General features: G+C 34.8%; 2 protein-coding genes across 3 annotated transcripts; one reads left to right on the top strand and one right to left on the bottom strand.

Annotated features, from left to right (window-relative positions):
• Positions 1 to 4,235: 4,235 nt before the first annotated feature.
• Positions 4,236 to 7,932, top strand: LOC7487717 (leucine-rich repeat receptor-like protein kinase PXL1). Its single transcript, XM_002319628.4, has 2 exons — positions 4,236 to 7,129; positions 7,330 to 7,932. The coding sequence occupies exons 1-2, from the start codon at positions 4,486 to 4,488 to the stop codon at positions 7,737 to 7,739; spliced, it is 3,054 nt and encodes a 1,017-aa protein (XP_002319664.1). The 5' UTR covers positions 4,236 to 4,485; the 3' UTR covers positions 7,740 to 7,932.
• A 64-nt stretch (positions 7,933 to 7,996) lies between these two features.
• Positions 7,997 to 22,473, bottom strand: LOC7487715 (probable inactive ATP-dependent zinc metalloprotease FTSHI 5, chloroplastic). 2 transcript variants are annotated; one of them, XM_002319082.4, is made up of 19 exons: positions 21,385 to 22,472; positions 20,084 to 20,555; positions 19,301 to 19,501; positions 18,924 to 19,217; positions 18,554 to 18,826; positions 18,125 to 18,214; positions 17,891 to 18,022; positions 17,092 to 17,265; positions 16,159 to 16,280; positions 14,413 to 14,614; positions 13,850 to 13,978; positions 13,355 to 13,537; positions 12,258 to 12,377; positions 11,680 to 11,865; positions 11,516 to 11,590; positions 11,100 to 11,159; positions 10,880 to 10,987; positions 9,056 to 9,136; positions 7,997 to 8,535 (listed from the first exon to the last, which is right to left on the bottom strand). In XM_002319082.4, the coding sequence occupies exons 1-19, from the start codon at positions 22,329 to 22,331 to the stop codon at positions 8,467 to 8,469; spliced, it is 3,918 nt and encodes a 1,305-aa protein (XP_002319118.2). In that variant the 5' UTR covers positions 22,332 to 22,472; the 3' UTR covers positions 7,997 to 8,466. The 2 variants fall into 2 exon arrangements, 1 of the variants encoding a protein (XP_002319118.2); XR_002977286.2 differs by lacking the exon at positions 7,997 to 8,535 and having other exon boundaries at positions 10,880 to 10,998; positions 21,385 to 22,473.
• Positions 22,474 to 24,241: the final 1,768 nt, after the last annotated feature.

Raw genomic sequence — 24,241 nt, 5'->3', positions numbered from 1 at the left:
TAAACCACCTTCGAAAATATATCTAGGCCCCAAAGAACGTCAACAAAATGATCAGCGATAGCACATAACACATGCTTTCAGTAAGTAAGCTAAATGAATAATTATTTCGTATCACAAGTTTTATTTTATTTTTCAAAAATTTTAAGACAAAAAAAAAACTTGCTAATCTTGATTTATTATTTTCTAATCGTAAAAATAGGCAGACCATTTTTTTATTTCCTAAAATTTTGGTAATTGTTTGCTGGTTTCTATAATTTTTTGAAAATGAGAAACTAAAATAAATAAATTTTTTGTTTCACGTTAATTTTTAAAAAAACTAAAAAACTTCAAAATGATATTAAATAACACCCCAAAACATTTATGAACCTAATTCTAATTTTGAAAGACCAATACAAGATTCAATCGATAGTTAAATAGGTTTGTTTCTTTTCTTAATTTTTAAATTTAAATGTTAAGACCATCACCTAAAATTTTTATTAAATTTCTTTAAATACTTACAATAAGACAGAAGGATGTATCCTTAAGATTACTCTAAAAATTAACTATTCTTAATTAACAATATGTATAAAGCTAAAATGTGTGGTATTTTTACTGCTTACAAAAACATCATTAATATTTTTATATTTTAATGTGGATTATAATAGTGTAATTTTTTAAAAAATTTAATCTGGTTCTTGAATTTGTGTTTTTGCATAGCTGAACCTTTTTTAGACCAAATTAGAGTTCAATTGTATTTGTTTTTTAAAGGAGGGTTGAATTGAAAGAAAAGAGACTCAAGTAAAAAAACTGAGTAACATAGGTGGCATATTGAAAATTTTGGTCCAAAAATCATTTGAGTCCCTCATGTATTTTAGCTATTAGGTAACCAGTTCCTTGAATTTTACAAAATTTAACTTTGGTATTGAAATTCATTTTACTCATTTTTAGTTTTTTTTTGTTGAAGGAGAGAGAAGAGATCGTCAGATTCCAGCTTGAAGAGAGAAAGTGTCTGATGGTAAGGAATTCGGGCACCAAAATGATCAGTGTTTGTGTCAAATGATTCCATGTGATGATATGAGCTAAGATTACATGTTTTTTTTTTACCTTAAAAACACCTAAAAAATCAGATCTAAACTTAGAAATGTTTTTGTTTGAGGTGATTTTCAGGTTTTAAGGCGGTTTTTATTTTATTTTTTATGTGGCCTTTAATTGGTTTAATAAGGTCTCTGTGGTGTTTTCTAGGTTTTTTGGGTCAAAATGGATTGAAAATGATTTTTTGAGTAAAAAAAAAAAACTTTGTTTTTTTGGTCATCACAGTGGCCGAATTCTAAGGATGAACTAACGTGTCATCTGCTGATAGGGGTGTTTAAAAAAACCGAACCGTAAAAAAAAACCAATTAAAATTTTGAAAAAACCGACCGGTTCGGTTTCGGTTTTTTAAGCCTGGAACCGGAAAAACCGAACCGAACCGAACCGAAAAAAAACCGAAAAAAACCGAGCCAAACCGAAAAAACCGAGCCAAACCGGTTTGAACCGGTTTTTTCTCTAAAAAACCAAACCGAACCGAAACCGGTCGGTTTGAACCGGTTTCGGTTTTTTTTTTTTTAAAAAATAAATTCGGTTTGGTTACTTTTTTTGATAAAAACCGAACCGAACCGAACCGTGAACACCCCTATCTGCTGATATAGGTGACATGTCCTTTTTTTTTCTGATACATGGGGAGAACGATGCATCATCCGTCCCATTAAACATTTTTTTTTAAAATATAGGACCGCGCATGAGCTATTGCTTGATTAGGCTCGGCGCTAGGCCTAATTCTTTTGTTTTTAATTTTGATTTTAAAAAATAATGCATTAGTTGATATTTTGTTTTCGAATAAATGTAGAATTTATGTTTTAATTCATTTGTGGTGTTATTTTTAATAATATTGGGTGTTTTTATTTTTTAAAAAGGTATGTATAATTTATCTATGATTGTTTTTATAAAAAAGAAAAATGCTCGTTTTTGGTCCAAGAAAGTTGGACTTGGTCTGTATTGAAGAATATTATTTTGCTTCTGTATTTTTTTTGTTTGGGCTGTGTTAGGATTAGAGCCCAAAGCCCACCATCCATGTGCAGTTTAGTGATGATGGGCCTAAAGGCGTGAGTTTGAGCAGTGGCGCTGTAAGCACTTAGCACCACTCTTTAGCTAAATGGCATCAAATGTTAATCCAAAGTTTAGAACCGCAGCAATACATGAAAAACTGGATGTTGCTTTTCGAACCCATTTCTTTTTTCATTTTAAAAATATTTTTAAAACAATTTGATTTTATTTTTATTTTTTTATTTGCTTTAAATTATTATTTTTGTATTTTAAGATCATTTTGATGTGATAATATTAAAAATAATTTTTTAAAAACAAAAAAACATGGTTCGATACGTTTCCAAACGAAAATCATTTCAAAAAACAACCGTTACTATGAATACCAAAGGGCTCTTAACAAAACTTTGGCCACAAAAAATAGAAAAACCAAAAGTAATATCAAACAAATACTAAACATCAACCTAGTTATTTTTCATACATGCAATCCTAAATTTAACATCCCATCCATCCCCATGATTCCTCCTCTTCTTTTTGTTCTTGGTGAGGCACCGATTTTCCCATGATGAAAAAAATGATCTGTAGTGGTGGTGGCGGCTGCTTTGGCATAAAGCCATGTGGGGCACCTAATCTTGCACCCTCTAATTGATTCTGAAGTGGGCAAAAATATATTGCAAAAAAGATGAACCAGTATACATATGCTTGTAAGGTAATGTGAGAGAATGTCCCATGGCAATAATAATGGGGGAACTTCGAGCCCTTTCCCTAGGAAGCTGCCCTTGGCACATGGCCTCCAGCCCCTCCACCATGTGTTTGTGGGGCATATTGAATTGAATTATTACCTTTTAATTGCTAGAACTTTAGGACCTTCCTCCGCTTTGGAGGCTAATATTCTAAATCATGTAATAATGGCTAGGAGCCAGGTAGGTGCATGTGCAGACATGGAAAGAGGCAGCAATCATGTTTTGGCATTTGGTAGGCGAAGGCAATGATTGTCGAGGCTATCACCTTTGCAGAGAAACATTTCCCCCATGAGACCCACCATCGTAGAGAAGTTCCATTTTCTTCTTCCCTCGACCTTGTAACATGGGGGAGAGATTCTCCTGTGCCAAATAAATCCTGATGAGGTAAATAGAATGATAATACCCTAGTAATATAAGCAAAAATAATTGAATTTGAAGTTTGCTTGACTCTGTAACGATGCATGGAGAACCAGCTCTAGAATGGCCAGAGTGGATTAACTTGAATTGTTCGTATACCACATCCATCACCTGCTGTTTTCCCTGAGTTTTAGCAGGGAAAAAAAGGGGTGGGAGCACAGAAGTACGAATTTGATGATGATGCAATATTCATCTTCTTATTTATAAGTAATTTTCATTAACATTTACAAATTATAAACAATAACCAAATTCATGAACCATAAATATTCATGAATTATGAATATTTATGAAATACGAGTAATTCGTGGATTATGAATATTCATCATAATTAATAAACATTAATGAGTTATAAAAAATTCATAAATTAAGGGTATTACTGTTTTGGTTTTCAAGTCATAAATGGATGTCTTGGATAGGTTAAAAAGAATCCATAAAATTTCCTGAGTTTTTTCTTTCATTGTTCTTATACTCATTTTTTTTAACTCTAGAGCTAAAGTTTGATATTTATAAAGAGATATTGAGTATAATTTCTTCAAGTTTATTAGATTTTATTTAAGAGTATATCTAAATAAGATAATATTGTTGAACTAAATATATTATTACATTACATGTTTATTATGATAGTAAGTAGTCATATTATCATTAAATTACATGTTTATAAACTAAACATATTTTTCCTACCTTTTCTATTTTTATTTGTGAATTTCTGAAGAACAATAACCGAGTGTGCTCAGTAAACAGTGAAATGCTCACCTTGCCTGCAGTAGTCAAAGGTCATGATAAGCAATCTAGCTCAGAGCATAAAGTACAATCTTAAAATATACCATATTTCAGATTAACAGAAGATAAGTACAATTCAGTTTCAGTTAAATGTCCAATGAAATAAATCATCATTACTTACTAGGTTATTAATTACCTAGCTGGGTTGACCATGAAGATGAATCGATAATATAATCAACAGGCAAAGAATAACCAGCTACTATCACTGAAGGCACATTCTTTCCATGTTTTAGTGTCTGGTGGATTTCCAATGAGTCCAAACCTTCACACTCATTAAGTGCAGATAATGAGATAATTAGCTGGTTCTGATCCCAAGATCCCACGTAAACAGATTAAACTAATAATCATTGTTCATTAATTATGGCAAGCTGGCTGGTTAACTTCTTCCTCTCTCATATAACATCCTCTTGCCACACTACTCCTCTCTGTTCCACAGAGCCAGAAATGTCACACAACTAGAAGGAAACAAACTCCAAAGAACGAAAAAATGCAAACCCTTTTACTGTTCTTCGACATTTGCATTGCTTTCTCTCTTGTTTTTGTTGAGGGAGTTCAAAGTGTACAGTATGATGAATTGTCAACTTTGTTGTTGATCAAATCTAGCCTGATTGATCCGTCAAATAAACTTATGGGTTGGAAAATGCCAGGCAATGCAGCTGGGAATCGGTCTCCCCATTGTAACTGGACTGGAGTACGGTGCAGCACCAAGGGGTTTGTAGAGAGGCTTGACCTTTCCAACATGAATCTCAGTGGCATTGTATCATATCATATTCAGGAGTTGCGTAGTCTTTCTTTTCTCAACATCTCTTGTAATGGGTTTGATTCTTCGTTGCCAAAATCACTAGGAACTCTCACCTCATTGAAGACCATTGATGTAAGTCAGAACAACTTCATTGGCAGCTTCCCCACTGGTCTAGGAATGGCCTCTGGATTGACTTCAGTCAATGCATCAAGCAACAACTTCTCAGGCTATCTTCCTGAAGATCTTGGCAATGCAACATCACTCGAAAGCTTAGATTTTCGAGGGAGCTTCTTCGTAGGCTCAATTCCTAGTTCTTTCAAGTATCTGCAGAAACTGAAGTTTCTCGGCCTTTCTGGTAATAATCTGACCGGAAGGATTCCAAGAGAGATAGGCCAACTTGCTTCTCTAGAGACCATCATTCTTGGATACAATGAGTTCGAAGGAGAAATCCCAGCAGAGATTGGAAACCTCACCAGTCTTCAGTATCTTGACTTGGCAGTCGGCAGACTCAGTGGCCAGATTCCTGCTGAATTGGGTAGGCTAAAGCAACTTGCAACAGTTTATCTGTACAAGAACAATTTCACAGGAAAGATTCCACCAGAACTTGGTAATGCTACATCCCTTGTATTCCTGGATCTTTCGGATAATCAGATTTCAGGAGAGATCCCAGTGGAGGTAGCAGAACTGAAGAATCTGCAGCTCTTGAATTTGATGAGCAATCAACTGAAGGGTACAATTCCTACCAAGCTTGGTGAATTAACCAAATTGGAGGTGCTTGAGCTATGGAAGAATTTTCTGACTGGTCCTTTGCCTGAGAATCTAGGACAGAACTCACCCTTGCAATGGTTAGATGTGTCATCAAATTCATTGTCAGGTGAGATTCCACCAGGTTTGTGTCATTCTGGCAATCTCACTAAACTCATTCTCTTCAACAACTCCTTCTCTGGCCCAATCCCCACAAGTCTCTCAACCTGTAAGTCATTAGTACGTGTTCGCATGCAGAATAATCTTATTTCTGGGACAATTCCAGTTGGTCTTGGAAGTCTTCCATTACTTCAAAGGCTGGAATTGGCTAACAACAATCTAACTGGCCAAATACCAGACGACATTGCTTTGTCTACATCACTTTCTTTCATTGATGTCTCTGGAAACCACCTTGAATCATCTCTCCCATATGGCATTCTCTCCGTTCCTAACCTTCAGATATTCATGGCCTCCAACAACAACTTTGAAGGCCAAATCCCAGACCAATTCCAAGATTGCCCATCACTTTCACTTCTTGAACTTTCAAGCAACCATTTCTCTGGAAAAATCCCAGAGAGCATTGCTTCATGTGAAAAGCTGGTGAATCTGAACCTGCAAAACAATCAATTTACTGGGGAGATCCCAAAAGCAATCTCAACAATGCCCACATTGGCCATTCTTGACCTGTCCAACAATTCTCTTGTTGGTCGGATCCCAGCGAACTTTGGGACCTCACCAGCCTTGGAAATGGTAAACTTGTCATTCAATAAACTTGAGGGTCCGGTTCCCTCCAATGGAATGCTGACGACCATAAATCCTAATGATCTTATTGGCAATGCTGGTCTTTGTGGCGGCGTACTTCCACCCTGCTCTACTACTTCCTCTGCATCAAAGCAACAAGAGAATCTGCGCGTCAAGCATGTCATAACAGGATTCATCATCGGAGTCTCAATCATCTTAACTCTAGGAATCGCATTTTTCACTGGGAGATGGCTTTATAAAAGATGGTATTTGTACAACAGTTTCTTTGATGACTGGCATAACAAGAGCAACAAGGAATGGCCTTGGACATTAGTAGCATTCCAGCGAATAAGTTTCACCAGTAGTGATATACTAGCTTCCATTAAGGAATCCAATATCATCGGCATGGGAGGGACGGGCATTGTTTACAAGGCTGAGGCTCATCGGCCACATGCAATTGTAGCCGTGAAGAAGCTTTGGAGAACAGAAACAGACCTCGAGAATGGCGATGATCTATTCAGAGAAGTGAGTCTCTTAGGGAGGCTTCGGCATAGAAACATTGTTCGGCTATTAGGGTATCTTCATAATGAAACAGATGTAATGATGGTTTATGAGTACATGCCTAATGGAAACCTTGGAACAGCTTTACACGGTAAAGAAGCTGGAAATTTGTTGGTGGACTGGGTCTCACGCTACAACATAGCAGTTGGAGTTGCACAGGGGCTGAACTACCTCCACCATGATTGTCACCCACCAGTCATCCACCGTGATATCAAGTCCAACAACATCCTGCTTGATGCAAACCTAGAGGCAAGGATAGCGGATTTCGGTTTGGCAAGGATGATGAGTCATAAGAATGAGACAGTATCAATGGTGGCTGGATCTTATGGTTATATCGCACCTGGTAAGTTGCTTGTCTATTCTTCAGACATCCTGTCTGAGCATGAACCATAAATTATTTCATCAAAGAAGCTTGCCATACACTCATCTCATATCCATCCATTCACATGCTAGGCCTAGGGTTGCAAGACCAAGAGTAAGAAAAACTCAAATTGCATATTGCCAATCTGGACTGCTACTGATGTTTTTATTTTCTCATGACAGAATATGGATATACTCTGAAGGTTGATGAAAAGAGCGATATATATAGTTTTGGGGTTGTGCTTTTGGAGCTTCTGACAGGAAAAATGCCACTAGACCCTGCATTTGAAGAATCTGTTGATATTGTTGAATGGGCTCGAAGAAAGATCAGAAACAATAGAGCATTAGAAGAAGCACTGGACCACAGCATAGCAGGACAATACAAACATGTGCAGGAAGAGATGCTTCTTGTTCTCCGCATCGCGATTCTCTGCACCGCTAAACTACCCAAGGACAGACCATCTATGAGGGATGTCATAACAATGCTTGGAGAGGCAAAGCCTCGAAGGAAGAGCACTTGTCATAACAACGTACAAAATCCTAGAGAAGAGAGGCCAATCTTTAGCACCTCACCTGTAATAGGCCTTCTGTAGGAAGAATAAGAATATCCTCAGGCTTCTGCTCTTGTGCAACTCCCTTTTCTTTTTATGTAAATCTTTTTACTTCCACTCCAAAATTTGTTCCATGAGTTTAGTTGCAGATATAATCTACATGAATGTTCATACTTTCATTTGGTCTTTAAGGAATAAAATAAGCAGATGTCAAATCACTGCAAATTGTTATGAACTGCTCAGATTCTTTCTTATGCCTTCAAAATAGATCCATTCCGGTGTATCATGTAAATCCAGAATTCAAATCCCATCATAAGCTTATTCTGCAATCATTGATATTTGCATTAAAATGTTCTTTACAAGCCTAAACTAAAATTTCAATGGTGAAAGACTACATGTCTATAAAATTTTTGCAACTCTTCAAGCTCATCCCGTATTCGTAGCACTGGCTTTTATGCTTACAATCACATGGAAGGGGAATGAGGTGAAGCAAAAAGTTAACCATTCTAATATGTTGCCTGTTGCTGAAAAATCAAAGTTACAATTCAAAGAAGGCGAGGAGCCAAAAGTCCTCTAACCTAAAAGATTGAGATCGCTAACAGTTGAGAAGGGAGAAAATAGCAGGTCATCTTCTCAACCCTAGCCTGCTTCCTGTGATATTTCAAATGTCAGAAAGACACTGTTAAATGAAGTTATTAATTGGAGCGGAAGCCTACATTTCATACTCGAACAAGTAAACTAAACTCGTAATAAAAATTGGCCCTTCATCCTAGGTAGATGCACCTAAAAGAGCAGGTCCTGCTCCATTGCCTTGATCTAGAAAGCTGCTAGACAATGCCTGAAAATATTAAGGATAGGATAAGTCCATATATACACAAATGCAGGCAGTAAACTGAAAGCACGGACAATAAAGAAAATCATTTCGTTGCAAAAATGAAATGAAAATAACCAATTTTTATAACAGGTGCAAATCTAGAAGTCTATGAGTCTAACCAACTTCTAAAGAAGCATGCATCACTTTTCTGTTTCATGCAGCGACCATCAAACTTTTATATGTTTACTTTTAACCTCGGAATTCCAGATTATTTCAATCCCAGGATTAATGTGTCTTAATGCAGACTGCTGAAACTCGAGGCTTTCTTTCTATGCTATTTTCAAGGAGTTGGGGATTTCTATGGAAATTAAGTAATTTTTCCAAATCATTCTGCATCTCGAAGAAATACCTATCTATACCCTGGAGCAGCTCTAATGTGGAAACAACAGAGCATCTTCAAAGTAAATAATTTTAGTCACACATTCTTACATTTGCAATCCTCCCCTCCCCTCAAGGAGAAACAAGGGGGGGAGTTGAACCCTACCTCTGTATAATTAGCTTTGGAAAGGGAAAAGGGCTCTTTCTCCCGAATGCCACCATTATCATCAACCATCCTTTCTAAATCCTGAAAGAAAATGAAGTTTTATCTTAATTAGCATTAAAAATACAGTGATAACAACAAACAGAATCAACTTTTATATTAAAAGGCTCAAGTGACACCAATAAAACCTACACTGCAAAGCAGTAACATACAAAGGTTTGCTGAGATGATCCAATTATTTTTAATCAGAATAACTTGAAAAATTAACATAGAAAAATTAGGTAAAATTTTTAGTTTAACAGATGAAGTTTAGTGAGATGATCAACTTGCGCTTCACTACGAGTAGGATTTTAAGTTGATTTTTAATGTAAAAGGAACAAAATAATTATGTTATGAATATGTTTTTTATGTATCATAATTTTTTTTAATTGAGCAACGAAAAAATATTGTTTATTCTTTAAATAATAAATTAAAAAATATATGAACTAATAAATCCAAAAAAAATTAACATTGATTTAATATTAAAGCAAGAAGATAATCTTCATAATAGAAATAAAAGATTGATGCATATGCAAATGTTTTACACTCACTACTCTTTTATTTTAAACGTTTTTATTCATTTTATCTTAGCGGGTCATTGTAGTTGCTAATAACAAATCATTTTTATTTTTATAAAAACATCATCCAAATATAACTAATTCATATAAAATATAAATAGAAAACAATCCGTGAAATTAAACTAATCTCTTCAAAGTATCATGCAACTAAAAAAAATAAAAATTAAAAAGCAATCACTATTTAAAAATAAAATTAATTCAATTTATTTCAAAAATGAGAGTTAGGGCATAAATTGCTATTTAAATGGAAAACATTAATGAAAAGAATAAATAAAAACAAAAACAAAAGAAAAGAACGAGGCCAAGCGCTAATATACAAAAGCTCAAGCCCTCCTTGTTTTTTTTATTTTTCTTTTTTTTTAATCAAGCGACAGGTCTTTCCTAGTTACCTAGTGACTAGAAAATCAGGGTTCTAATTTTTAGACCTCAAAAACCCAATTTAGAAGTCATTTTTACTAGAAAAAACCTCAAAACACCATAGAAATCTCCATAAACCACCTACCATCTCCGAAACACCCTAAAATCACTTAAAAATAAAAAATCAATTTAATCCAAAAAATCCAAACGAACCTCAATCTACTTTTTCAAGAAAGATGAAGGCCAAAAACCACCACCATTGACCTTTTCTCATTAAATGAAGCCCTTTAACACCAATCTTGGTCGTTTTGGTTGTCAAAACTATGGCAGCCAATAACTCTTTCTTTCGTTGTTTTCTACCAACTTTCTCTCTCCTCTCTCAAACTCAAATATTGAAAAATAAACAATAAAATTTTGAATCAAAATAAAAATTGCCGTGAATTTGAGATTAACCATATATTTTCTCTGTGTTTTACATTTCAATCCTCTGTCTTTTAATTTGGTCTTTATACCACAATATCAAACTTAATCTCATCTAATTAGATTGTACTTCAATTGAAAGAATTAGAGTTCGAGGACAAAAGTTGAAAAAATAAAGGGACGAAAATATATATGACAAAAAAGGTGAACAGTGAAGAGCCATATTAAACCCCAGTTCTTTTAGTTTTTTGGTTAATAATTATCCGAAATGGCAGCCTGATATAAATGCTTTGATATTAGAATTCTCAAATTTTTCAACTCAAGAAGGGCAAGGCAGAGATTTAAATGATTGATAGTTGGAGACTGAACAAGGAAACAATGCTGTCTATAGTAAGTAGAGAACCTTAAACTGTTTTAGGGTAACATCTTTTACCTTGCCAGATAAAATCTCAAATTCAAGCAATTCTTCAACAATCTTTTCAAGAACTCGTCGATTTTTCTGAAGCATACCCTTTGCTTTAAGATATGCTAAATCGTAAAGCTGCAGAATATCTCAATCCAAACCACAACTACTTCAGTAAATGATGTTTACACTGCTGCCATGTAAAGGAAAAAAGTATAAGCATTCACCACAGGAAGCATGACAAACATACCTTTTCAACTTTAGCTGCCATCTCATACTCATGGCTGTTCCCCGCGCTTAAAAATGTAACCTACACCAATGGCAAAAAAAATAAATCCAACAAGGAAATAGCACTATGGCAACCTTTTTTCTAATAGTAGTACCATACAAACTAGATGCTTCTAGATCAGCCAAGAATAATATGAACGCTGTCCTCTCTTTTTTTCTTTTTCTTTTTTGCATTGTGAGAGGCAATCATATGTACAAGCAAACATAAAGGTGACATCGTGGGAGCACAAGCCATGTTTGTTTGTTCGTGCCTCTTATCCCAGGGTAACATGGCAAATACATTACTCTAGTAACAAAACAAGGTCAGCAGTGATTAATTTGAGCAACAACTTAAATTTCTGTCCACCAATATATTCATGGTTGTAGAATAGGGAATACCCCTTTGTTACTGTAGTAAATTGCAGGACTGTCATCAGGCCCCCACCCATACTGAATCACCATCCTTGTAGCTATCTGTTGCAATTAGCAAATAGACAATGATGCATGCTTTACTCAGATGGAATTATAAAATCTGTTGATACTATTAACTGATGAATACTGACCTCCTGAGCCTGTTTCAATTCTGAAGAACAAAGAAAATTTTCTTCCCCAAACGGAAGTAGTAGTTGGGATGATATATATGAACCAAAACAAAATACAAGCTTCTTTTCAAGGTATGATCTTGATTCTGAATTCCCATTCAAGGAACCTTCATTTTTTGCCTTGCTAATCTTTGTACATCCAATACCCTGCAAAAAGAACAGGAAAATTTTTTCACAGCTTCTCTATTCATAAGTCGAAAGAGTTTCACTGCTAGCATTCATCTGAACCATACCCAAGCATGGAACAGCTAGTACAATTTTCAGCTTCTTAAGACAACAAATAAATTGAATGTGGAAGGATCATAGGGATAAAGAACCAGGCAAATTGCCATGCAATCAAAGACCGTGTACAGCCTTAGCTTAGGCAAGATGTGTTGTACATTTCTTGGAGACATTGTACAAACTTGGCTTAGGCTTAAAATTCATGACCTTTCATCATTTTAATTTATAAGGAGAATGACATTGTTGCTTCAAATCAATTGACATTGATTATCGGAGTTAACATGCACTCAGTCACACGAAGATATGAAATGACTCACCTGCCAAGAACATGGCTCCAGCCATAGATTATCAACCACATCAAAGTTGGGTAAAAGAAGGGCAATCAGACCACGGCCAGCAGCCCAAACAGCATGTGGAAATTTGGTCTCCCTTGTCCACTGCCATGTACCATATCCAATTAATTCAAACCTTCATGGCAGTATAAAGAAACAACATTTCTACATGGTTGTAAGCATGACCCAAAACAAGAGATACTGACTTATCTCAAGCAAAATTTATAGTAAAATTCATGTGTTTCTTGTTTCCTACAAAATCAAAAGCAAGAAGAAAAAGAAGGGAATACTTGTTGATCTTTTCTTCTTTTATTAAGACCAAGCTGCTCTCTTTGTGATACCATCAAGTTGCTTTTGAGTTTTGACATAGCAGGGTAAGAAGCACCCCCTTGTTTATAACATGGATAACTTCTCTAAAACAGACTGGTTATACTTTTAAAGTTTGAGGTGTTGAACCATTCACAGAAGAAAGCCTAATCTAGTAAACTGAAAGCCCCTATACTGTACATGGCCATGCAAGCTTATAAACTGCCAGGAAGTGTTGAGGCTTATACACCACATAAGTCGTACAAAACTTCATTCACTGCTGATTGGAGATGCAACTACTTAACAGAAGTTTAGAAAAATCATCAGTATCTTTTTCATGGAACGAACTGAAATTCCTTACTGTTCATCTAATAGAAATATCACAGGGATTGAACTCTGTTTATAGCACAAGTTTTAAGCTTAATTTATGAAAATATAAAATGCATTCAGAAATTATTGATTCTTTCATAATGTCTTTTGCACAATCAGGTTAGGACATGGGATAAGTTGCCTAATGCATGTGGAACAGTAAAGGTAAGCAGGGAGCAAAGAAATGGAAAACAGGAAATCACCAGTTATTCAATAGTTTACTTTAAAAATATATTTAAATGGATTCAGGAAATTTCAGATCAAAAGGCAAAATAAATTGCTGGTGCGTGGCAAAAAGCAAAGGAGGTATTTATTGACTAAATTCATGGACGAGGAAAAGACATTACCAAAGGAAAGACAGTTGCTTATCAAAAGCTTAACCTTCAAAAGCCAACAAAATTACTTACATCAAGTGGAGGATTCAGAAGTTCTATTCCATTGCTTATCTGACCATATGGCTCCATTAGATCAACCACGTTCTGCAAATCCTCTTTACTCAATGTTAGTCCCAAATGATTCACCATCATCCTGCTCATCTTCTTTGCAATTTTTGTTTTCCGAACCCAATCTGGAACCAAACAGCTGAAAGTCTACAAAAAGTATCAAGTACCATCCCCATATCAGTGAGAAAATCATTAAAAAAAAACCGAGCAAAGACCACATTACAAACCTGTTAACTAAAAATGTTTATAAGGCAAATTAAATAAATATCAAACTTGAAGGGGAAAAAAAGAGGAAAAACAAGTTACTAATATGTGAAGAGAACCAAACAAAACATGAATTTCTTCATATACTGGAACTATATGTGACTCAATAATAAACGGGAGCAAACAAATTAATAATCTCTAGTGACAGGATTATACATATGTATAAAGATGAAATAATGGAGATTATTTCTTTACCGCAAACCAACTGCAATAGCTCATGAGTTCATCTGTGTCAAGAAACTTGCTCTTGAAGGCACTACCTTCCAAAGCAACAGGAACAAGTTTTAATTCTACTGGTCTTAAAAGAGCTGTCTTCTCAGCAACCTGAAAAAGGTAAAAGTTGATATTTAAGACAAGCTCAGTAGAATTCAAATGAAAGAAGGAAAAGTAAGTACTGAGAAGTGCAAAATTCATCAAACAAACTGGTTTTCAAGAAGGCAACTTTCTGTAACACTATAAATTAGGATTGATGATTAAAAGTGAAGCAAAAGGTCATAATTCAAACAAAAAAAAAAAACATTCCTCATGCAGAGGGTCCAAACATGAATACATGTATCCAAAAGACTCATGGTGAGAAAAAAAGTTCTCCGGAACAGGGACAAATTATGAGAACTTCAAAGGCCAAGCAAATCAACCACAATAAAATCCATAAGCAAATTAGTGGACTCCCACTGCACTTCTTTATCCATCACAATAACTGCTTATATGCATTAGCAAGCAAGCAAGCACACACACACACAACACTGATCAGGAATGACCTTTCTCCAGTCTACAAAATCAATAAGGTCTTCATCCATGGTTTCTTTAGCAGATAAGTGTAAAATCTTCTCCCTCTCTGCTTGTGTTGGCTGTTGAAGATAAAATACTCTATCCATCCGTCCAGGTCGCTGCAAGGCTTCATCAATTTGATTTATATTTCTAGTTGTAGCCATCAGAACAACGCCATCTTGTTTCTGAAACCTGGAAGAGTACAACGCATACTTTGATGTAACAAAGATGCTGACAATATAAAACTTGGCTATCTTTTTAATGGCCCAAAAAAAAATAGAATCATCATCTTGCAAAATCACATAGAGTAGGATTTCCACTTGGAGATCTCAGATTCTAACCCTGGAAGGCTGGGGTGGGATTTATGGATGGGGGAGGGCTACCCCCAACTGTTTATCCCAGGGATCACTGGGCCTCTTGTTGAACCAAAAAAAAAATCAGAGTATCCAGGTTAAAAGTTGTAATGTGCTTAAAGGTAGCATGAATATACAAATAGATGGTATAACTATGATAGCATTCCACACCCGTCTAAATCAAATCATAGTTATGTTGCAATATGCAAAGCAAAATGCACCAACTATAGGCCATTAACAGGAATGAGAGACTAAAATGTGATAGAATCCTATTGATGAACATGGAGAAGATATATGAAGATGCATCTAAATATTGGTATCCTAACAATGAGATGGGAAATGCTGGTACGAGGAGAAACAAGAGATGATCATTAACATATGTGATAGCAGATACCGTGTTCTGATGTGTTGATAATAACTAAAGGCCATTACCAATTACAATCTTCCAGAACCTATTAAAGGCAGTCTTGCCTTCAGCATATTTGCATTGTGGTTGCAAACTCAAGAATTTCACCATTACACCAAGCGGAAATTGGCCAGCAGATCTTATTCTTAAATGGAAAGGTTACCAAAGCTAAAGGACTAAATTGATGTGAAATTATGCAAGAAAGACTAACTCAAGCAAATCAACTAGAGAAAAAGGCTTGCAGGATCAATTGAAGAAAGAAGAAGCTGGGTGCTCGAGAGGATAGTGAGCATTCTGAGTCCTCAAGTTCAGAAGCAAAACTAAAATTTTTAAAAATGGACATCCTTGCAAAAGAGATTTCCTACACCTAACAGTGATTCCATCAAATTCTCATTAAACTCATTGCAGTTGTTTTTCAGTTCATGGTTACCACCAAAATATGTCAGTCACAGATATCTCTGCATCAATTGCTTCCAGGACAAGAAACGGCCAAAATCACAAAATAAGAACAGAAATGAAATGCTCTGTAAAAGGGATAGATTCAAGAGCCATTCAATATACAGCTACGATTAAAACCATAATGACATTTTTTCTTGCTACTTGGTAGAGGAAATTTCATGTTCAATGAAGTTGCGCAAATACAAAGCCAAGACCACCCTCCCTCGTGGCTCCTGAGCCAGGAAGGAAATAAAAAGAGCTGCACATGTTCAAAGTTTCTTGCAGGTTGCCAGTCATTCAATTAAAGATGCAAAGCACAGGTGTCCATGACCATTTGCCTCCTTACACGTGCAGAGAAAAAGATGCAGCAATTAGGCATATTAAAAGGCATGAGATCACACCAACAAAATAGGAAATGGAAGAGATGTTTGAAATCTATCACTGAGTGCTGTATGGAAGAGCTTGCTTTACATAAGAAAATACTAATTCAAAGCATACTGCAGAGTTTTTCTCAAATAGAGTGAGAAGCTGAAAATTACCCATCAAGCTCCACCAGAAGTTGATTAATGAAAGCCTCATGATCCTGCTTTTTAGTATGTATGAACTTACCACGGACACCGGCAAAAAGGTCAAAATCCTCCACAAAAATTATTACAGGGGCCTACAAATGACATTATATAATCAGCAAAACACATTTCTCTGTATCATTCAAGAACTAAAAACTGGAAATCAAATATCTAACACGGGAAAACTCAAGTAGATATGAAGCAAAACCCATATTTTGCTTGTTATGAAGTATCACCTAAATTTTTTGATAGAAAATAGCACATCCAAGATTTGCAAGACTTACAAGATCAGCAAAATCTTGAGCAATTTATGAAGAATATTTACTGCATGATAAAGACACAGAAGCCACAGGAAAAGAAAAGGGAAAGGAGAAAGTTATTGTGTTAATTTGCATCTAAATTTTCTCTTCAAGACTTGTTTATAAATCAGTTTTTTATTTTCAAAAAACATCAAGGATTCAAAAACCTGTCCATCCTTTGCAAAGGCACACTCAACAAGTAAAAGCTTTATTGATTCAAAAGGTATTAAAGGATAACCAACTACCTTTCCCTACAATTAAAACAAAACTAAGAAGGATTAATAAAGTAGTGAAAGAGATGTAATTTGTCAAATTTCCAGACATGCATATAATCTTCATGCTAAAGTAGGTAATGAGAGAGAGTAATCCCCTAAATTTGGTTAAGCCCAGAGTATAAATTGGAATTGACCGGTCCAAATAAAATTTATCTTTGATAGGGAAATCAATATGGCAATAGCAAATAATGTAACTTTTAACAACAGTTCAGTTTTGAACCAAGCATTCATTGAATAAATCAACATGCTCTGAGAAATACAATTGATCTGTGATTCCCCAATTAAACAAAAATTAGTCAAAGAAGATAACCAGGAAGGCTTATAGGACAAACCAAATCCCTAGCTGTCTGGAACAGTTCCCTGACATTGGATGCACTTTGGCCAACCCATAGCCCAGCCTCCAATTGCTGGGCTTCAACTTTTACAACCGGTACCCTAGCTTCTGCAGCGATAGCCAGTGCTAGAGATGTTTTTCCCGTTCCCCTCTCACCTACAATAAGAACTCCCTGCAACAATGAACTACCTCACAAGCTGGTATAACCACATTACACATGAACATCTACCTTGCAGCACAAATTAGTAATTTGAAATATTGTGTATGCTGAACAGATTACATTACATGTTGAACAGGCAAACAAATGGAAGTTGAACATGCAAGTGTGCTGAAATAGTTATTATGAATGTTTCAGATCTTGTATTCTGGTAAGTAGCTCAGCTGAAAAGTACAAGAATCAGAAGAGGAAAGAAATTAAATTTTTGTAGTCATTTCCCATGAATTCCACTTATCAAACTATAGACCTACATCTAATATTGATGTGAGAAGTAAATGTCTCCATGAACCTGTAATCGCTATCTTGTGCAAAATCAAAATACTTAAAGTCCAGTTTTAATGAATCTTGTTTGATTGACTCATGAACATCAGTGCCATTCTTTTTTAAACCTATGAGTCAAGGCATCATGTTTTTTATTGCTTGTGTACTTCTGTTTTAGCTTCAATTTATATTGCTCAAGTGTTGGGCAACAAACAAAACTAGAAACATATTAATGATGCATAGCTGACCAAGGCATTCATAATACCAAAAATAAAATAAAAAACAACAGAATGTCAGTAATATCTTGAGAATAACATACTCGAGGTGCACGGGCACCCATTTCTTGAAAAGCACTAGGATTTTGTAGAAATGCAACAACTTCATTGATTTCCTCTCTCATAGACTCAACACTAGAAAAATCCTTCAATGGTATAGGAGGATTCTTTACCCTCTGTAAAACAAACATGGATATAAAATTTGTCAGGGAAAATAGTTCTCTATAATTAAATTAATTTAAAAAAAAAAAAAGATTGTTTAAGTGGCATGTATAAACCTTCATTCCATCAAATGCAGTGCTTATAGGATCAATCCCGGCTTTTTTCTTACGTTTGATGGTCCTCAACTTGTACTTAACATAGTATTTCTGCGAGTTAACATAAAACAGTAATGCTATTCAGTCAGCTCACATCTAGACTTTTAATCAAGAGTAGATGTGCTATGGAGCAACTAAGTTCCAAAGGTCATCCAAAATCAACCAATAATTTCCATACCATTCCCTTCTTTCAATAGAAGAGAGACCAGGAAAAAGTATTTCACTAACAGGGATAAAACGTCCATTGGTATTGACCATGAGTGTAGTTAAAATCATCACAACTAACATTACTTAATAAACAGAAATTAGAAGATTGCCAGTGCAGATGTTAATTTAAGAACCTAAAAATCCTAAACAATTATAAGAACCAGGTAAGGGTCTAAGCAATACCACTCTGCGTAACTTCAGGAAGTTTGGATCTCTGCTACGTAAAGGTCCAAAACCTAAAAGTCTTGGAACTTTTCTCTTCAGAAACCGGAAGGCATGGAACAAAATATATCCATATATAAACAATCTAATGGCAAACCAAAAAAACCATTGCATATCATCAGTTTTTCTGGACTTAAAATTTATTTCTGCCTCAGATTGCCATTTCAAGTACCACGTTGAGCCAACAGTTTGATCTATTTCCTCTGGCCATGCCATCCCCAACTGCATCCTCACCTGTGATAGGACAGTAACTATAAAACTATCAAGAGAATAACAGCACTGGATAAATACAAACAAAAGGTGGCAAGTGATGAGTTCATATAATTGATACCGGGAATGGAACGATGAGCTCCAGCATGGGGAACACGATCACCATCATTATGTCATCATTTATATTTCTAACTTTCTCTACAACCCAATCTCTCCCATATGAAACAATTCTACTCTTCCATAATCCATTTAAGCATTGACCAGTCAGCCTTAATGCCATGAGAAACTGTTGACCCAAATCCAACTCTGATAAAGGGATCCACATCAGATGAACACTAGTTGGAATGCCACTGGCAAGCATTTTCATGTACAGCCCATCAAACCCTCCAAAATCTTCATAGAGAATTTCAAATTCCTGGAACAAAAACAAAGAGGGTTAAATGTATTTCAATAGTGGGTCACAAGGAATAAATGGCATAGAGAATAAACAGAAATAACCTTAATATCAACAAAATATTCCTTGTCATCCCCCTTCAGTGCAATGTACATGGCACCCCAGTCATGCCTAATTCGAGCATGCTCCACTAATTTCTTGGAGACAGCATATGGAACAGCTATTGGTTCCATTTCCCACCTGTTTTTTTCTTCACTGTACCATGTCTTTGATACTACTCTATCGCGACCCAGAAGAACTTGTTCCTGCAATAATATTTAGTGAATGGTTCATAACACAAACTAATAAAAAGAAATGCATCCAGTTTTAGATAAAGCAACAATCTACAACGTTAATCCAAAACAAGTGACAAAATGTAAATGGAAAAATTTAGTACATATAGCTTTACATAAAACACAGACTATCGATGAAGTACAGTTTTCTGCTACCAAGGGAAAAAAATAGAGAATTTTTATCATCTAAAACGCTCTATTGATAAGGTTCAAACCTAACACCAACATCATATTTCAGATCTTAAAGCATGAGAGAACCAGTTGTCAATGACACAATTGACATAGTGAGGAAAACATGAAACAAGTCAATTTCCTACTCCATACTATTCAAATGAAAGCTCTCAATACAAATACAAGGTTCTATAGAATTATAAATATCTTTTACTCTCTAAAGTCTCAACCATGTCAGTGACCTACAATATTGTGAGGACAAGAGAATTACAGAGTCTTTCAGTAAACTCAATTGCTTTCTTCAATTATCTTTAGTTGGATGTGCCATATGATCCAGGTCTATCTCAATATATATTACACACTACTTGGTTGATGACAAACTACCTGTTTTTGGGCCACATATTCTTTACCAAAATCCGCATCTTCCAACAATTTTCTTTTCAGTTCTGCCTTAGCTTCTTCACGCCATTTTTTCCAGCTATGGTACAGGTGAAGGTGAATTGCTTTAGGAACTACAACCTCCTTATCCCCAAACATCCACTTCAATTCAACTTCTGGATAGCCCTTCACAATCTCATCTGCTGATGTCTTCACAACCAAATGCTTTTCATCACCGAACCTCTTCATCTTTTTTCTAATAAGAGCCTCAGTATCTTTCTGCAGCTTCTGTGAATCCTTAAGGCCTTGTCTTATACGTGCAGCAAAATCAATCGAATCTTGATCAAATAATAGCCCAAGGCCTTCAACTTCTACAACATTAGGCAGAATCATTTGCTCCAATAATTTTCTTTGTGCAGTTTCCAGTTCTTTCTGAATGTCAGATCTTGGAAGCTTGGTAATAGAGCTCTTTTTCTGACTGCAAGCAAGTTAAACATTGCTCAAAGAAGTAATTAACTTTATAACATAATTATGGACAGAGAATTTAACAAACACGTGATATGAAGCCCGTGAAAACACACTAGTCCCAGAATGTAAAAGAGGAAGGACAGAGAGGGAGAATCTAGTTGCACACTTGCATTAACTTGTAAGTTGAAATATCTATTTCCAGCTCTAAAATAACAAACCAAGATAATGTGTGATAAGGGATGCAGCATAACATATCAGAAGATAGGTTAAAGAATGCTCAGTCAACAGAGTTCATGCATGGAGATTACTACAGTTTCTTCTGGTCATGCACCAATACGATTGCTGAATAAAACATTAACAAACCATAATGCTCAAACCAACTTAATTTTTAAAAATCATGAACAAGATATCAATTTCCCTTTCATCATTCTTTCCAAAATCCATATGACCATAGTATATCTAAGTGCATTATACATCCAAGTACGCAATTTAACATCTTCCTAACCGCATTAAAGATTGCATAGTCTTTCATCTAACTTCCCCCCTAAGCCTGTTGGTAGCAAAATATAAGCTTGTCACTATTTACAGTACAAGTTGGTTGGTAGATTTTACATCTTATGATTACTACAATCACATTCTAGTGACCATACCTGCAGCATTCCAAGAGAGAACCATTAACTTAAGACAAAAGGAATGGAACACCAAAACATAGAGCAGAATACTATTATCATTCAATCAGAACATTAATATGGCACTTATTCTTGCTGTCTTGATTCTTCCTAGAATAAAATCAATTTTAATAATAGCAAAACTCAAAATGCATCTATTTATAGAGTTACCTGTCTGTACTCTTTTGCCTCATTTCCTGGCTAAACCTCTTCACCAATTCCTCACACTCTCTCTCAATAAAGCAAAGTTCCCTAACCCCAACACTCAATGCCATCGTCTCCCTCCTCAAAATCTCACCCCCAATCTCTCCAATTCTCTCCCATACACTAGTGTACTCCTCATCCATCACTCTCATTCTCTCCTCCAACGCCTCCATTCTTTCTTTATCACCCTCTTCCCTCAAATTATCAAACTCTTTCTTTTCCTTTTCCACCTCTTCCACAATCTCCTCTGAGCGATTTTCCATCTTCCCCTTTTCCTTCCTCAACTGCCTCACTTCCAAATACATCCCCTCCATAATTTCCCTCTGCAACTCCTCTTTCCTTCCTTTTACCGCTTTTAACACCAACTTCACCTCCTCTACACTGCCATTTCCTTTCCTAACCTCCTCTATACGCTTCAACAACCTCGAAACCTCCTCCAGCAAACTTTTAGTATAATTTGAAAACTCATGCTCCTTCAAGTTTGATTCTTTATTCAATTTTTTCTCTTTCTTTTTAACTGCAACTTCACTAGCCACCGCGACATCAGCCACAGCAAGAGGTGGCAAAGCACCGAGTGGATAAAACCCAATTGCAATACAAAACAATGTGAGCACTATAGGCCTTGTAATGCATTGAAATACACCTTTTTCAGGTTTTGACAGGAACCCATTTGAGAAAACTAATTCTTTTTCTTGTTTTAACCTTCTGGGTGAATCCAAAGGCAGGTCTTGACTGCTCTTAGAGCACTTTGAAGCTCCTTGAAACCCAAAGACACATAAACTATGGACAAAAGGGAGAGCTTTGTGTCTGTTTCGTTGTAATTTTGTGGTTCTGATTCTGTATTTGATTGGTGATGGAGGGTCTTTGTGTAATGGAAAGAGATGAGAGAGAGACGGAGAGATGAAGGAAGCCATGAGAATTAAAAGAGGAGTGTAGTTGAAAAGATTAGAAAGAGATGGAGGGTCATTTGGCACTTAGTGTATTTTCTGGCAGGGTTTTAGAAGATGAGGATGTCTGCAAAAAAGAAGTGAGAGTGATGAGGGAGATAGGAAGAAGAAGAGAGTCCGGTTCATTGGCTTCCGGTTTTCATTTTAAAACGGAGGGTAAAACAGTAAATCAGAATGTTTTCCTTGAGATTTATTCTTGATTAATAAAATCATTTAATCCCTCTGCCCTTGACGAATTAACCTTGAAAAGTGTAATTTACGATTTAATTTGCCTTAGGTTTTAAGTTGACTTAAAAATAAATATTATCTCGAGTTAAATTTAATTAATTTTAAAAGTTTTTAGTAATTTAATTAATCGATTAAACTCAATATAAATCTTATCAGGTCAATACTAAAAAAAATATTTAATAAAAAATACAAAATAATATTATTTAATAAAATAATTTGCTCTTTTTGCATGTCTTCTACTATTTGTTTCTAAATATTTATTCAATGAGGAGAAACATTCTCATCTTTTCCTACACGAGTATATCTTATTACATGACTATTTTTATAAATAATGGTTATTCAATATTTCTTATTTTTCCCTACACGAGCATGTCTTATTACATGACTATCTTTATAAACCATGGTTATTTAATACGATATAACAACTAACCACTAAGAATTATTAGATTTTGACACAGATAAAAATAATACAACAAAAATAATCAACCTAGAAAAACTAAAAAATTTAAAAATAAATTAAAGGTAGCAAAAATCCAAAACAAACTATTAAAAATAAAATTCTTAAACAGGAAAAATAATTTTTCCTAAAAAACTGCTACATCAAGGCTTTTAAAGTCATTATATTTGGAAAACAATATGCAATCTAGCTCCCCTAAAATACGCACTTTTCAATCACTAGCATTAGATTCATTGGTGGACATACTAATCCTCCCATCCAAGACTTATTACATCAGGACCTTGCATTAAAAGTCTATAAATATTCTATCTAACTTAAGAGCTTCTTGAAAACAATGATAGTTTTCTCAATCATTGTTATAGAGTGATTCCATAATTTTATAATTTTACTTAAAAATCATAAAATAATTTTAAATTATTATACTAATTGAAAGCATCGTTATGTTAACATTATATCGCAATCACTATTCTCATCGTCATTATCGCTTATATTTTAACAACATTATAATTATCTTAAAATTATATCAAACCGTTATAGCCACTAACATACCATTATTAACACCAATTATACCGTTTTATTATCAAAGTTATTGTTATAACTATCATCATCATTACTGAATTTCTATTCAAACATATAATACATATCAACAAATTTAAGATTAAAATCATCTAGATTTATAATTATTTAGACTCCAAAAAATCAAATCTTATGATAAATCACCAAATATGAGATTATTAAAAACAAAAAACAAAAATAAAAAGAGAAAATAGTAATGCTTAAAAAAGAAACTTGGGTCTTAGGTTGATTTTAATTTTATCTAGATTTTTTACTAGACCATACACATGTTTTAGTCATAGACATTAAACTTGATCCTATGCTTGATCCACAAGCGTCTTCAAGAATATAATTGTGGTTATTTTTTAAAATATTTTTTATTTGAAAATATATTAAAATAATATTTTTTTATTTTTAAAAAATTATTTTTGACATCAGCGTATCAAAATGATTTAAAAATACCAAAAAAAATTAATTTTTTTAATTTTTTTAAAATATTTTAAAAATACAAAAACAAATAGTCTCTAAGTTTAACTTTTATGAATTTGTATCATGATTTACAAGTATGACACTTTTTTGTAATTTTATTTTATTGCAGTCCTATATTTGTAATTTTATTTTAATTGGGAGCTATTTT

Source organism: Populus trichocarpa, chromosome 13 (genome assembly GCF_000002775.5).
Source record: "Populus trichocarpa isolate Nisqually-1 chromosome 13, P.trichocarpa_v4.1, whole genome shotgun sequence".
NCBI classification, from domain to species: Eukaryota; Viridiplantae; Streptophyta; class Magnoliopsida; order Malpighiales; family Salicaceae; genus Populus; species Populus trichocarpa.
The sequence above is the reverse complement of the archived record's forward strand: the minus strand, read 5'-3'. Positions and strand labels throughout refer to the sequence as shown.

Coding starts and splice junctions, on each gene's coding strand:
- LOC7487717 (XM_002319628.4), top strand. CDS start 4,486: ATGCAAACCCTTTTACTGTTCTTCGACATTTGCATTGCTTTCTCTCTT. Junction 7,130..7,329: donor TTATGGTTATATCGCACCTG/GTAAGTTGCTTG, acceptor TTCTCATGACAG/AATATGGATATACTCTGAAG.
- LOC7487715 (XM_002319082.4), bottom strand. CDS start 22,331: ATGGCTTCCTTCATCTCTCCGTCTCTCTCTCATCTCTTTCCATTACAC. Junction 13,979..14,412: donor ATTTTGTAGACTGGAGAAAG/GTCATTCCTGAT, acceptor TACCTTTTTCAG/GTTGCTGAGAAGACAGCTCT. Junction 10,988..11,099: donor TGGCAGCTAAAGTTGAAAAG/GTATGTTTGTCA, acceptor GATATTCTGCAG/CTTTACGATTTAGCATATCT.